This window comes from Ceratotherium simum, chromosome 19 (genome assembly GCF_057802395.1).
Source record: "Ceratotherium simum simum isolate JZ-2026a chromosome 19, ASM5780239v1, whole genome shotgun sequence".
Lineage (NCBI taxonomy): Eukaryota > Metazoa > Chordata > Mammalia > Perissodactyla > Rhinocerotidae > Ceratotherium > Ceratotherium simum.
In genome coordinates this window covers 12445645-12460742 of record NC_141918.1, presented here as the reverse complement: position 1 = coordinate 12460742, position 15098 = coordinate 12445645, and the positions used below count along the sequence as shown (strand labels likewise).

The window sequence follows — 15098 nt, the reverse complement described above, 5'->3', positions numbered from 1 at the left end:
TTTACTTGGTCTATAGTAGCACTGTCCAATTGAACTTTCGATAATGATGGAAATGTCATATAGCTGAGCTGTCTAATATGGCAGCCATGACCAGATGTGGTTATTGAGCACTTGAAATGTGGCTAGTGTGACTGAGGAACTGAATTTTCAATTTTATTTTATTTTATTTTGATTCAAATTTAAATACCATGTGGGTAGTGGCTGTCACATTGGATAATAAAAGCTCTAGCGTTATCTTCTTAGCAACTACAATATCATGTCTTGCAATTCCTGGCCATCTAGGCAGCCCAAATGAGAAGGTCTATATGATCTCATCACACACAGACATCTACACCATTTTTTCATTCTCATTTTTCATAATGCTCCCTCTCTATCTCTACTCTGATTATACTGCTTTTTCAATTCCTTTAATATGCCATTTTATTTCTATTTTCTGGGCCAAAGAACATGCCATTCTCTCTGCTAGAACAGTGCCCCTGCCCCCCAATCTTCTGCCTGACTACCTTCTACTCATTTTTCAGGTCTCAGCTAAAATGTCACTTTCTCCAAAAGGACTACGCTGACCCCCGGCAATCTATATTAGGTTTATATCGCTCTTCTGTTCTCTCACTTAGAACTTTCTGGCTAACACTTATCACAATTCGTGATCATCAGTTTATCTGTGTTTAGTGTCTTTGAGCGCAGAAACAATCTATTTTTGTTTACTATATCAGTACCTAAGAGTGCTTAGCGCACAGTACATATTTATGAGAAGGAAAAAGGAGAGAAGACTGGGGCACATCTTCGTAGCATCCGACCTCTACAAACTAGAACTCAAATATCCTCCTAGCCACTGGGGCCACCCGGTGGCAGAGTGGTAGGTTAAGTTCCGCGCTCCCCTTCAGCAGCCCAGGGTGTGCAGGTTCAGATTCCCGGTGGGGACCTGTGCACCGCCTGTCAAGCCATGCTGTGGCAGGCGTCCCACATATGAAGTGGAGGAAGATGGGCATGGATGTTAGCCCAGGGCCAATGTTCCTCCGCAAAAAGATGAGGACTGCCAACAGATGTTAGCTCAAGGCTAATCTTCCTCACCAAAAAAAAATCCTCCTAGCCAGACCACTAAAGCAGATCGGCGTCTTTGCTCCAGACCTCCAGTTGAGGCCAACTTTGCTTGGGGACCCAAGAAGCCTCAGCTCGGCCCGCCATTGCCTCCCCTCGAGCCGGTACACCGAGGCCTATGCAACCTCCGGTTTATCCCTTCTTCGAAAGGGAGTGAGGCGGCGGCGGAGCCCTGGTGGGCGCCTCCCCCCACGTACCTTGGACACCGAAGAGGTGGCCATGGCCCCAACGGCCCGCCGGATTCCAGACGCACTCAGGATTTCCCGAGTGCCCTCGCGGCAGCAGGGCAGAGGTTAGTGGCGGGCCACGCGGCTCCGTGATTGGCTGGCAGCACCTTCCGGGGCGGGCTTCCTGCGCGCGGAGGCGGGGCGTGCAGAGGAGGGCAGGGCGAAGCAACAGAGTAGTGTGCTAGGACGCTTTTCGTGGAGTGGGCTATGGCGTGTGGCTTCCGCAGGTCTATCGCCTGTCAGGTACGGACCCGGGAGTTGGCAGAAGGAGGGCCCTCGCGGAGCGCGGCACGCGGAAGCCCTTTCACCGCTGCGGGCCAGTCCTCAGTCAGCGGGAAGGCGGGTTCCGCGGAAACCCGGGTTCTGCCGCCGCCTCCCACTTCTTTGGAGCTGATGAGGCATACCCGTGGAGGGTCGGGCGTGCGGCCCAGATCAGTTTCTGAGGGTGAAAAGTAAATCTTGAAAGGCACGTGTTCTTCCCTAACTCCTTCCCACCCTACAGCTTTGTGTGCTTTACCTGGGTGGAAAATCACTGGGCCGTGTTTAGACCCTATAGAAATTAGTGTTCCTTACTCTTAGTGAAGTTGATGATAGATCTGAATTTTTATTCGAAAAGATATAATTTAAAAACTGGTGATTTCTCTTGCAATCACTTTGGCTGCCTGTCCTAACACTATTTTTGGTAACCCCAAAGATAACATGAGACTGTTTTTCTTGATACAGAGTCAAATTTGAATAGCTCTGTAATGAGGAATGGAATAAAACACTGCAACATAAGTTTAAATAATTCCTTAAAAATAATTTTTAGGACGCATCGGCCACCTATGGAATTTTGCAGCAAAACTTTCTATTGTAGTCTTGACAAATCCATTTCCTCTTTATTAATGGATATATTAGTGGACATATTTTGGTGGCTTTTTTGTTTTTTTTTTTTTTTTGCTGAGGAAGATTCGCCCTGAGCTAACATCTTTTGCCAATCTTCCTCTTTTTGCTAAAGAAGAGTCCCCGTGAGCTAATATCTGTGCCAGTCTTCCTCTATTTTGTTTGTGGGTTGCTACCACAGCATGGCTGACAAGTGGTGTAGGTTGGCGCCCCGGAACTGAACCCCCAGGCCACCGAAGCGGGGTGCGCCAAACTTAACCACTAGGCCATGGGGCCGGCCCGGTATTTTGGTGTGTGATTTCCCTTAGTTCATTTTTACAGTATTTCTGGACTTTTGTGGGGAAATCCCTCTGCCTTGTCTTTATGCCTGTAGATGTACTGCCCTATCCAATGCTGGCTTCCCAAATATAACTGCTGGATCTTTTGATAAGACAAAGCTGAGTTGATGACTTACTGGGGTAGCGAAGAACACCAGCTCGATAGAGTTTTGGTAGTGTCTCTGACTGAGAAGGCAAGGTTCGATTTTACTGAGAATTTGAAGTGTGGTTTAAGGCTGGTCTTTCAGTGACAGAAGGTAAGAGGGCAGAGGAGTGGAGGAGATGGCTGGATTAGCATTGCATATTGATCTTAGCAGCTTTAAGATTGATGGCAAGTGCAAGGCGAGGAGCACAAGGACTCTTAGGGCATAAACTGTTGATGCTTTCTATTGAAGAATCGATAGATTTTTCAGGAAGTCCCTGTAATGAACAATGAAGTTATTTGTCTGAGCAGGAGTCTCCTAGAATAATAAAGTTATGCTAATGAAGACAAAGAAATAATAAAGTCATTTTAATGTAGACAGTCAACTATGTGCAGGGTAGGTAGTTTTGGACCTCAGTGTCCAGGCACTGTGTGTGTGGAGAGATAAGATGGTTTCCATTCTTAGCCCTTAGGTCAACATAGTGCCTTGACCAGAAACATTTTGTGTTTAGTTTTGCAAGGGCTATATTCTTCCTTGTAAAGAAGGTGAGTTGGAGAAACCGGAACTAATATGTGTTGAGTGTATGTTTGTGCTAGTTACTTTACGTTGACGTTTAAGCCCCATGACAACCCTATGACATAGAAGTATTAACCTTATTACACAATTGAGCAAATTGAGATCCACAGAGATTAAATAACCTACCAAGGCCACATGGTCAATAAATTGAAGAGTTGGTTTATGAACAGAATCTAACTTCAAAATCAGCTCTTTCTTATTCACTATGCTGTTTAGTTTGTGAAGGCAAGGAGCACAATCTGATCGTTAAACAGAATCTAATAGATTTGTATAGCAACATAAACTAAGCAAATACGTTTCTCCGAATGTGGAGTCATTGAGGGATGATCTGAAATAAGGATAAGTAAAAGTATGTGCAATACATACTTTACGAATGAGGATCCCTTTGCTAGTTTAGGAGTGAAGTATTACATGAAATGGCACTTTCGTTCAGCAAACTTTGATTAGTGGGTCTGCAGTTTTCTAAGCACTGTCATCAGTCCCAAGGTTGAAAGTGAATAAAATACGGTTTCTGCCCTGGAATGGCTCCAGACTAACTTGTGAAGCAGTTATGTCAACAGGTAATTGCAGTGCAGCCTGTAACCACTGTATTAGAAGCATGTGTGAAGTGCTAAGGGAACATGGAGAAGACAGCTGCTAAGTGTCAGGGAAGGCTTTTTGGAAAAGGTGATGTTGGGGAGGATGGGTAGGAGTGGACCAAGTGAATGGGGTGAGAGCTTGGGGAGGGGTAGTGTATTCCAAGAAGAGCATGTGCATAGACACACACATGGAAGAACATAGTATGTTCATGGAGCCACAATATTTGGATGTGACTGAAATTTAGAGTATGCCTCTGATGCCTCACTTTAGGAAGTCCTGTTGATTCAATCTTCAATATAGTATCTTGAATCCATCCATTCTTTTTCCTCGCTGCTGCCCCTCTATTCTCCCACCCCAAACCAAGCTACTATTATCACCTACATCACCTGTTTACAGCAGCCTTCTGATGGGTCTTTCTGTTTCCATTCTTGCCCTCCCTCCAATCCATACTCCTGGTACAGGAAAGGGACTTCTAAAATGTCACTCAAATCATGTCACTTATCTGTTTAAAACTACATTGCACAAACTGCAGCAGAACTGTAATGTCTTTCTCTGCCATCTCAATTCACGCCACTCTATCCCTTCTTTCTGTAGGATCCTAGCCACAGTTATTTTCTGTTTTTCCAACACAGCAAGGTCTTTCCATTCCCATTACATTCCTGTTGCATAGATTATTCCCCATGCCTAAAGGAAATGCATTTTATATCAGGACCCTTTATGCAAGATGGAAGTTTCACAAAACAGTGCTTACCTCATAATGTGTGTGCATTCTCTGCTATTCTATACTACTTCATTTTTCAAAAAATGCTGATTGGGACTCACTCAATTTATTCCCAACTGACAACCTGTAGTTTGAAAAGTATGTCCTCCGGTTATTCTCTATCTCAGTCCCTTGTTTGCTTTCGTCATAATGCTTATAAGAGTTAGTAATTATTTTATTTATTTATTTATTTACTTTTACTTGTTTTGGTGTATGTGTCCACTATAAGTTTCATAAAGACAGAGAACATGTTTTATTCACTATTATTTCCCCAGAATCAGCAAAGTGCCTGAAACATAGAAGGTATTTAATACATATTTGAAGAATGAATAGCTGTTGTGATATAACCAAGTTTTTAGTTTCACCAACTGAGGTCATAATTTTAAAGCTATGAGATGACGTGGTAATAGTGGAAAGGATTAAATCCCAGCCCCTGCCATTTATGTGACTGACTGACTCTTGGCAGCTTAGTTAACCTGTCAGCTATAAGATGATGGTATTGATTCTAAGTGTACAGGATTGTTGCAAGAATTAATAATGAAGATGATGAAGATAATAATAACTACTATTTGTGGAATACCTTACTTGTACCATGCAGTGTTTTGCTGAACTTTACAGGGCTATTGATGAGATTTAATGAGATAATGTTAATAGAAAGTGCTTAGTGTCAGGAACTGTGAGGGGTTTGTGATTTTACCCTACAAGTTAGTCTCCCACAGTTCCATGGATGGTGGCAGAAAATGTGAGACCCCGGGATGAGAGAAAAGGATTTTATTATTCACAGCAAGAGCATTAGCCAGGGTATCAACATTTTCTTGTGTCAGTTCCCAAGCCTCTCTCCTTCTCACAGGGCCATTTGAAGAGGGTCACACTATACCTGCTCAGGCAGTATGCTGTGTTATATAGGTGACAAGAGATTTTCACATATTGAGGTATATGGGGTAGCTATTCTGGTTCAAAATGGATTCTGCTTGAACCAAAGAAGCCTGACTTATGGCCTATCAAACATACATTGTACATCTGCTTTAATGATTAAAGTAAAGAATGCACTCTGTGAAGATAAGAATGCATGCTTCTCCTACAGTGCCCGATCGAGAACACCCTATGGGGAATGCCCAGTATTAGTACTCCTGAAGATAAGTTCCCTTTCCCGGACATGAGGGTCATGTTGCCCTCCTTATTTGCAACTGAATACCTCTTTGAAACTATGATGAATGTGTATCCTGGGTGTGTTTAATGTATGTTCTTTGTTCTAAAAAGGTATAAGACTGTACTGAAAACCATGCTTCTCTAGAATGCTTTCTTTCTTTGTGAAAACTGCCTTCCCGGGTTATAATCCTCACCCTGGCACGAATAAAACTCACCTTGTCTCTCTTATTTATAGAATGGTTACTGGTTATTTTGTGTCAGCATAGGAGAGGAACCCTGAGTCTTTTATAATGGGCAATAAGCATGTTCCCCTTTGCTCTGGAGTGGGACACTATTTCTGTCTTACAAATCTGTTGACTATACAAACATCCTTGAAAAGACAGTCCAGAAATAAAGGCAGTTTCTGCCTTACAAGACAGGCAGAAACTAAGGGTCCCGTAGAGATTTGTCTCCCAACACTTAGTGTGGTGGTATGCTCATAAAATGTACATACTTGATATTATCATCTCGTTTACTCCTCTCAGTCATCCTATGATGTTTGTATTGTTATCTCCATTTTATAGAGGAGGACACTGAGACTCAGAAAGATGAAAAGAATAACCTAAAGTCACCCAGCTACAAAATCATAGAGTTGAACTACTAACCTGTTTGACTCAAAGCAGGAATTCTTTGTATTCTGTAGAATAACCTTTGTAAAATGTTCAGCACTATGGCTAGCTCAGAAATACGAAGGAATGTAGATTTGTTTCCCACTTCCTTTTCATTTAGGTTTTGATAGTAAGTTTAAAACAAATTCAGCTGGTTCATTTTAATTCTTTTTTTTACTTTTAATTTTGAAGTAATTTGAAACTTACAGAAAAGTTGTGATAATAGCAGAACTCCATATCCCTTTTATCCAGATTCGCCAAGTATTTAACATTTTGCCACATTCACTTCATTATTCTCTCTATATCTATCTATATAATTTATTTTTCCTGTATCATTTGTATCATGTTTCATACATCATGCTCCTTAACCTCTTAATACTTAATTGTTTACTTCCTAAGAACCAGGCTTATCTCACATAACCACAGTATAGTTACTAGATTCACATAACATTGATAAATACTTTTATCTAATTTATAGTCCATGCCAGTTTTGTTGATGTTTTTCAGTAATGCCTTTTTTCTAGTATAGAGTCACAAACTGCATTTAGTTGTTATGTAATTAGTACATTTCAAATGGTGTAAGCTCTCCTCATTAACTTATATCTACCTAACTTGATAGAGGAGATGTATGCTAACAGTGACCAGAAGACAGGCCTCCTTGACTGCGGATGAGTTTTATTGTCAGATTTCAGGTATGGCCCCTAGGAGCAATTAAACTTGTTGACCAATTATTGTCATCTAATCCTAAGCTGAAATATTTATGCTGAGAAGATACTCATCCACATTCAAGTGAACAACAGGACCGACTTAATTATCTATGTGAGTACTTTGCTTCTAACCAATTCTCACAGGCCCATCAGCATTCAGTTCCTCGTGAAAACCACAACATCTACAAGCCTGTGCTAACTTTCTTTCATTGGTAAAGATAATTGGTAATAACTTGCCCTCCAAATCATTTGGGAAGTTCTCTTCTGAACCCTGAAATTTCACCTTGTTTGCTTCTTGTTTGAGTCTTTGAGCTAATCCAGACCTGTACCTGAAGGAAGTCTCTGCAAATGTTGGAGTGGTTGTGCATTGGCTGTTGGTGCCAAACACAGAGGTTATATTAGAGTCAGAAGTGAGGAATAACCAGGGGTGATTGACAGGTTGAGTAATTTAAGATCTGGAAGAGTGATTGATAACCTTTTAAGAATTTTAAGACTCATGGTTTGTAGACTGTATTATATGGATAAAAATAAGATGTCAGTTCCGCCACCTATGTGTCTGGTTGCTAAAGCATATAGATCTCTTTTTCATTAGCAAAATCAGGATTTTTATGAAATTACCAGAGACTTTGATCTTGAACCTGGCAAGTTTAGCTCCTAATTGAATTTAGCACCTGTCTAGAGCCAGATTGATAGGATATTTTTTGGTTTTGTGTTCACTACCTGGGTACTAGGGGTAGGAATCATGTGTGCCTATGTGCTGGGGAAAGGAATGGTTGAGGACTCCCCACAAGCTGATTAATTAATGTGCTTTCTCCTACCAGGTACCCTGGGAGCCAAAGATAGAATCTCTGATCTTAGGTACCCAAATCTAAGGCTTGGTACATTGTAAGCACTCGGTACGCATTAGCCGTTATTATATTATGTCTTAGAATCTCTAATCTTAGTTTCTCAAACCAGATCTGGCATATGTGGATTTTTTTTTTAATTACCATTTTATTTTATTTTTTATTTTATCTTTTTTGTGAGGAAGATCAGCCCTGAGGTAACATCCATGCTAATCCTCCTCTTTTTGCTGAGGAAGACCGGCTCTGAGCTAACATCTGTTGCCAATTCTCCTCCTTTTATTCCCCAAAGCCCCAGTAGATAGTTGTATGTCATAGCTGCACATCCTTCTAGTTGCTGTACGTGGGACGCAGCCTCAGCATGGCTGGAGAAGCGGTGTGCCAATACGCACCCGGGACCCGAACCCGGGCCGCCAGCAGCGGAGCGCGCGCACTTAACCGATAAGCCACAGGGCCGACCCTGTGGATTTTTATTTTTGTTACTCCCTTAAGAAATGCTCCCTGCTTTCAACCTCAGATTTCCTCCTCATTCAATTGTATTAAGTCGTTTAGTTTATTTCTCAAGGACTGTGCCTAATTTTGTGATTTTACTTCTTTGAGCTTTACTGTTGTAGTCTTCTTTTATTAATTCATTTTCATTGAGTAACTTTTAGCATATTTTATTCTATAAAACTTTTTTCTTTCAACAATCTGAGGTCACAAGCAAATAGTTATCAATAGACCCTTGTATATACCTGTGGTGTCCTAGATGAAGCCCAATGCCAAGAGAAACACCTTTACCTGAAGGGGAAAAAAGAAAAATCCTAAGGTAGCTAAGGAAACACATAGGTCACGTTCCCATCAGAGAAAGCACCGAATCCAATCTCAGAGACAGTCTTCTTATTTGCAGAATAGTTCTGAACCTATGAGAATGTAGGTGAATTAAAAACCATGCTCTCTGACATTTGACCACTTGACAGTGGTTCTTAACTTTTTTCTTTTTTTTTTTGCCTCACCCATTTGAAAGATACACCTCTAATTAAAAACCTTCACTACCCTGGGCACTGATTGTTAAGTGGGAGGCAGCTGGTGTCTCCCTAAGCAGTGGTCCACAAGCCTTGTCTACAGACTGGAATCACCTGAGAAGCATTAATAATACCTAAGCCCAGGCCCATGGACCTGGGGTGGAGTAGGGGCCTTGAAGTTCTAAATATCATCAGATGATTCTGATGTTCATTGAGGCTTGATAACCACTAACCAGGGACAATCTGGAGGCAGAATAGTGTAAGTGCAGTGGTCCTAACACTTTATTACACATTAGAATCAACTCGGGAACTTTTTAACATCCTGCTGTCCAGGTCACACCCTGTACTAATTAAATCAGAATGTTTGCACGTGAGAGCCAGGCATCAGTGTTTTCTAAAGATCCCTGGGTCATTCCAATGTGCAGCAGAGTGTGGGAACCACTGGTATAGTGATTAAGAACGTTGACGGTGGAAGACGAGTGGATTTACCAGCCTGTCTCCTGATAGGTGTGTAAGTTCTCTGTACCTCATCTGTAAAATCTGAAAAATTATTTACCTTATAGGCTTGCATTATAATTCAGTGAATTAATATATATATAGTGCTTAGGATTGATACATTTTATACATTCAATAAATATTGGTCATTGTTATTAGAATCTCTGAGGACGGGGTATTTTGAACGCCCTCTCCACACCACTACCACCCCAGGGGCTTCCTGGTGTGGTGGACCTAATTATTATCCATTACCCTAGGTGAATGCTTTAGCCCCACATGAAGTTAGGTAACCAAAAAACTATGTATCTGAACCATACTGCTTAATTTTCAGTAGGAATTCCTTAACAGTACTTTTATAAAGTTGTGCTTTGGTAAAGAAAAAATCTTTCTGATTTTGCAAAAATGATACCTGTTCACTGTAAAGAATTAAGCGATACAAAAAGGTGCAAAGAATAAATAAAAAACCTGCCCCATAAATAATCATCATTTTTAACATTGGTTGACCTTTATTTTAGATGTATTTCATTGCAGATATACAGGCAGAAAAAAATAAGGAAGACTGGATAGATTGGATAGATAATGCCTTTTATCAAAATTGGGCTGTATGTAATGAGTTTTTATTTTGAGGCGTTTTTCTTTTTAAGTTTTACAGTGGAAAATGTCCAACTACTAAAAATATGATAGTATTATGATTCCCCATGTACCCATAACCGAATTGCTATTTTAAATAAAAACTATTAAACATAGTTTTGCTTGAATTTAATGAAAGAAAAAGAAATCAAAGTGCAATTCAAAGAATTATTGATGTATTTCCTAAATAAGTCCTCTACCATTAAGAAAAGAGATTATGAAGAATGTTACAATTTGGAGTGTTTTTTAAAAATCCTGATGTTTCAAATTTAAACAGTATCAACCCCTGCCATGAGAGATGAGGACACTCTTGTAGTTGGTATAAGTTTCCTCTACCTTTCCTAATTTGTTTGGGTAACTTTCTCACTCAAAGTTTGTAATACTTATAGTCTGTTTATTAATCACAGCTGCACAACTTGTCTTCTATTCCTTTTATATTGAATTGGATAAGATGCTTACCAGAAATCCTTTTCCTGATGTATGGCTTAATTGGCTGAATTTCTTTATAAGTAGATTTTTCAAGAAGGGCTCGTGGTGCTTTATTTTTTTTAACTTTATTTTTGTTTTTTTCAAGAAATTATGACAAAATAATCCTACAAGTATCAAAAGGAAGTTTAATTAGTACAAAATTAACATGTTTAGAAATAATATCAAAATAATAGATTGAGAAATAATATCAAAAATCTTCACTTTAGAAATAAAAGAATAACACCAGATTGTTTAAGTTCTGATTTTAAATTTTCAGAAGACTGATGCCACAGATGCATATGCATACAACGATCTAATGTTATCGTAAAATTTCCTGTTTTCATACATTGGCAACTCATTCAAGTTAAAAAACAACAGAGCAAGTGAAACAAAAATACCAGTTTGCAACTTCTCCAGTGGATGAATCTAGTCCTATATACTATCATTGCTAAATTATTTGCTTTAAACAGATCATGCTCTTTGTGATTAAGTAACATGGCTACAAAGTAAAGTATGTTTCATTCCTGGAGTTTTCTTGATTGGGTGCTTTATTTTTGGAATTTAGTAACTTAAGCAGGATGTATCTCAGTGTTGAATTTTATGTATTATATTTTCCTGACATAATAATTTATTTTGATCTGTAGACTCTGTTTGTCTTTTTTCATAAAGTATTTAATTGAGGAGAAGAATATAGTTAATATCCATGTACCCATCACCCAGCTTGAAAAATAAACTATTACAAATACTATTAAAATCTCTTGGGTACCCATCCCTGGTTGCACACTCTCTTTACTCACATAGGAGATTTTGTGTTTATCATATCTGTGCATGTCGATTACTACCTATCAGTGTATCCCTAAATACTATTGTTTTGCAAGTCATTAAACTTTTATAAGTGATAATCAAACTGTAATTATCCTTCTGTAACTTGGGTTTTCTTGTTTGTTTGCTTCAATTTTTAAAAAAGATTTATCCGTAATGATGCATGGAGGTCTAATTCTTTCATTTCCTTGCTGAATGGTATGCCCTTGCAACAGGATTTAGATTTGTTTCTTTATTTCAGGGATGATTTTCCTTTTATTGACTATTATGCCCTGTTTCCCATCACCTTGATCACACCTCTGATTCCAGCTGCCACTTGCGTGAATGGTTTCACGTGTGTTTCCATTCACTTATTGCCAGCAGCACCTCATCCTCTCTGAAGCTTGCTGGTCCCTGCCCATACTCACCTCAAGTGTTGGTGGAGTTAATACCCTCAAGGACAGCCCTCTTTCAGTGGGGGATGGAAGCTCCTGCTTCCTGTTTTGGGATAGACAATTTTGGTAGACATTGTGTATGCTTCTTAGGAAGGACCATGGAAATTAAGTCCCCGTTGCCTATAGCAGTGACCTTGATAGCACAGTCTTCTTTGTAACTTTTTCTCCTTCTCTCTCCTCAGTCTGTCGCTTCTGCCCTCAGGAGTCACCTCCCAAATAAACTACCTGCACACAGTCCCTTTCTCAGGCCCTGCTTTTAGGGGGAGCCAAGATATATATCTAGGAATACTTTTTATTTTTCTTGGCTTTTGTTGATTCATCTCTATGGCTTCTGTTAAGTGAGACCAAGGCAAGAGCACTGCTAAACAAGGCTGCTCCATTCCGCTTCAGAATCTTTTGTGTCTTTCTTTGGCTGTCCCTTTTTGAAGAGTGTGGCTTTGGGCTTTGTCTCTCTGTCCTTATGTATTTGCCACTGGAGAACGAATTTACCTATCTTCCTGTCTGCTTGCTGCTTTGCTGCTCTTCTTTTTGTATTTTAGGGACACCAGTTATCCTAAGGCTGGATTATCTTGTACCCAGTTTTATTTATTTTACTATGATTGATTTAATCCCCGGTTTTAAAAATCTGTGTTCTCTGATTATCTTAGCCCTTCTGTGTCACACTTTTATTTTCAGTTATGGCTATTGTCTTCCTTTATGTTTCTTAATTATTAGTTCTATAATAAAAAATGTTTGATCATCAATTTATTTATTTATTTATTTATTTATTTTTTTTGGTGAGGAAGATTAGCCTTGAGTGAACATCTGTTGCCAGTCCTCTTAATTTTGCTGAGGAACATTGGCCCTGGGCTAACATCCGTGCCCACCTTCCTCTACTTGATATGTGGGATGCCTGCCACAGCATGGCTTGATAAGCGGTGCATAGGTCCATGCCTGGGATCCGAACCTGTGAACCCCAGGCCGCCAAAGTGGAGCACGCGATCTTAACCACTATGCCACAAGGCTGGCCCCTATTTATTTTATTTTTAAACTCCCTTTCTATCTCACTCTGTTGTTTTTCCATCTCGTCTTTTAGCTCTTGTTTATTATATTCACATTCCTAAAAATTCCAAATCTTGAAGCTCTTGTGAAGAATGTCTTTGCACTCATTAGGTTATGTTTTTTCTTTTAGACAGAGTTCTTTGATCTCCTGTATGCCACATTCTTTCCATTCTGTCTTTTTCTCTTTCACTTTGTCCCTTGATCTCTCTTTCAGTTTCTTTGTCTCTTTGTCATGCTTGTTCTTTTTCATCTTGCTCATGCTTGACAGCTCTGCCCTGATTTCCTATTTGCTGACACGTTGTATGAGTGACTTCTTTACTCTCCATATCAGGTTTGTTCTTGGCTCCCCTCGCTTTTGCGTTGGAAACATGTAAACTCTGCAGCTTTCCACTCCTCTTTTGTCTCTCCGGTAGGTCATGGTGACCTGTACACATTACTCCTGGACTTTGACTTGGCTTATTAAATTTTTGCTAGCCAGCCCTGATATTTTTTCATCTTCCTATAAAAGTTCCTCCTCTCATTCTTACTGCCCATCAACACCATGTCAAGATTTGCTCCCTGTAACTGGAGAATGTATTGTGTTTTCCGTTGGGGAGGCCCTTGGTGTGCTGCCCTAGAATCTTCACTTCTGCTAGAAAGTCCTGGAATTTCCTTCTCACTTTTAATCATTCTTTCCCACAGGTGTGTAGCATCTCCCAGTCATAGATGGAAAAAATAATGGAATTCATTCAATTTTTTTCTCTCCAGATTTGGGATATTAATGAGAATTGTTAATTCAAGTTAGGAGCCTTGCCAAACAGGCCTTCCCCATTCCTCTCCAGAATCTGCTATATCTTTCCTTGGCTATCGCTTTTGAAGTTTGTAAGTTTGGGCTATGCTTTTCCTGTGTATTTGCTGCTGGAGAACCAACCAACCTATCTATTTACTACTTACATTCCTTCCTTTCTCCTCTCCCTCTTTTCTTTCTTCCTTTTCATTTTAATTTGATATTGAGTGGGAGTTGGGAAGTAGGCGATTATGTAAAGAAGGCTTCATTCCACTATTTTATCCCAGAGTTCTTTCTCTTTGGGTTTTGTTTTGTTGTTAATTGTGGGAAGATACACATAACGTGAAATTGACCATCTTAACCATTTTTAATAGTACAGTTCAGTGGCATTAAGAACGTTCACATTGTTGTGTAACTGTCGCCACCAACCATCTCCAGAACTCTTCATCTTGCAAAACAGAAACTCTGTACCCATTAAACAATAACTCCGGGCCGGCCCTGTGGCTTGGTGGTTAAGTGCACGCGCTGCGATGCTGGTGGCCCGGGTTCGGATCCCGGGTGCGCATCGAGGCACCACTTCTCCGTTCATCCTGAGGCCGGGTCCCGCATACAGCAACTAGAAGGATGTGCAGCTACGACATACAACTATCCACTGGGGCTTTGGGGGGAAAAAATAAAATAAATAAAATCTTTAAACAATAACTCCTCATTCCTTCTGTCCCCCTAGTCCCTTTCTTTTTGATTTTTTAATTTATATCATGTAAGAATGCTTCTGTGCCTTTGTAAAACTACTATTGAAGATATTTTCTATTTTGGTATTCAGATCTTCATGTGAATATAACTTGGTCTTAGAATTTACTTGTAGGAAGAGTGTATTCCTGCTGACTTGCTGGATCTATTACTAGGTGAAGCATGCTGTGTAGTTAGAGGCCCTTTGTACCCTGGTTGCCAAGAAGCATACTAACTATCTTTAGCTTGGGTTTTCTGGTATAATTTTGTATCTTCATTTTATTTTTATATGTTTAAGCTCCCTCAGAGTCCATTTGGAGCAAATGAGATATAATAATAAAAGAAATAAAGAATTTTTAAGTAGCTTTTAGTTTATATCAGAAAGATAATTTTTTCTGTGTTGTTCCTTTGATGTAAACATTTTATTACCTAGGTCACAACTTATTTGTCAGCTGAAATGCTTTAAAATTGACCTTCATCACTAAGTTTTTTTCAGGAGAGTTTTATTTAAGTTAGGCAGAAAATCTTAGTGGTTATGGGTAAGTCTGGGAGATGTTATGTCAAAATAAAACCTTTTAAAGGAAGAAGGAAATACTATTTATTACATGCTTGTGTGACATATTTTTCTTAATCCTCACAAGAGCCCTAGTTTATTATTTAATAGATTTATTATCTCCATTTTTCAGATGTGAAAACTTAAGCTCATTCATGTTAAATGACTTCCTTTTTTTTTTTTTGTGAGGAAGATCTGCCCTGAGCTGACATCCATGCCAATCCTCCTC

At 39.6% G+C, this 15098-nt stretch overlaps 2 protein-coding genes across 8 annotated transcripts in view; one reads left to right on the top strand and one right to left on the bottom strand.

Moving 5' to 3' along the window:
* ORC3 (origin recognition complex subunit 3) overlaps window positions 1-1369 on the bottom strand; it is a 58913-nt gene extending 57544 nt beyond the window's left edge. For 4 of the 5 annotated variants that reach the window (XM_087443862.1, XM_087443859.1, XM_087443860.1 and 1 more), the window contains exon 1: window positions 1296-1369. In XM_087443862.1, coding sequence (XP_087299988.1) covers window positions 1296-1319 — 24 coding nt within the window. In that variant the 5' untranslated portion in view covers window positions 1320-1369. The remainder of the gene's footprint in view (window positions 1-1295) is intronic. The other variant, XM_087443863.1, reaches the window with a different exon arrangement.
* A 96-nt stretch (window positions 1370-1465) lies between these two features.
* The window catches only part of RARS2 (arginyl-tRNA synthetase 2, mitochondrial), a 60138-nt gene continuing 46505 nt past the window's right edge, over window positions 1466-15098 (top strand). For 2 of the 3 annotated variants that reach the window (XM_087443864.1, XM_004422104.3), the window contains exon 1: window positions 1466-1568. In XM_087443864.1, coding sequence (XP_087299990.1) covers window positions 1533-1568 — 36 coding nt within the window. In that variant the 5' untranslated portion in view covers window positions 1466-1532. Of the gene's footprint in view, window positions 1569-7906; window positions 7982-15098 lie in introns of all 3 variants that reach the window. The other variant, XM_087443865.1, reaches the window with a different exon arrangement.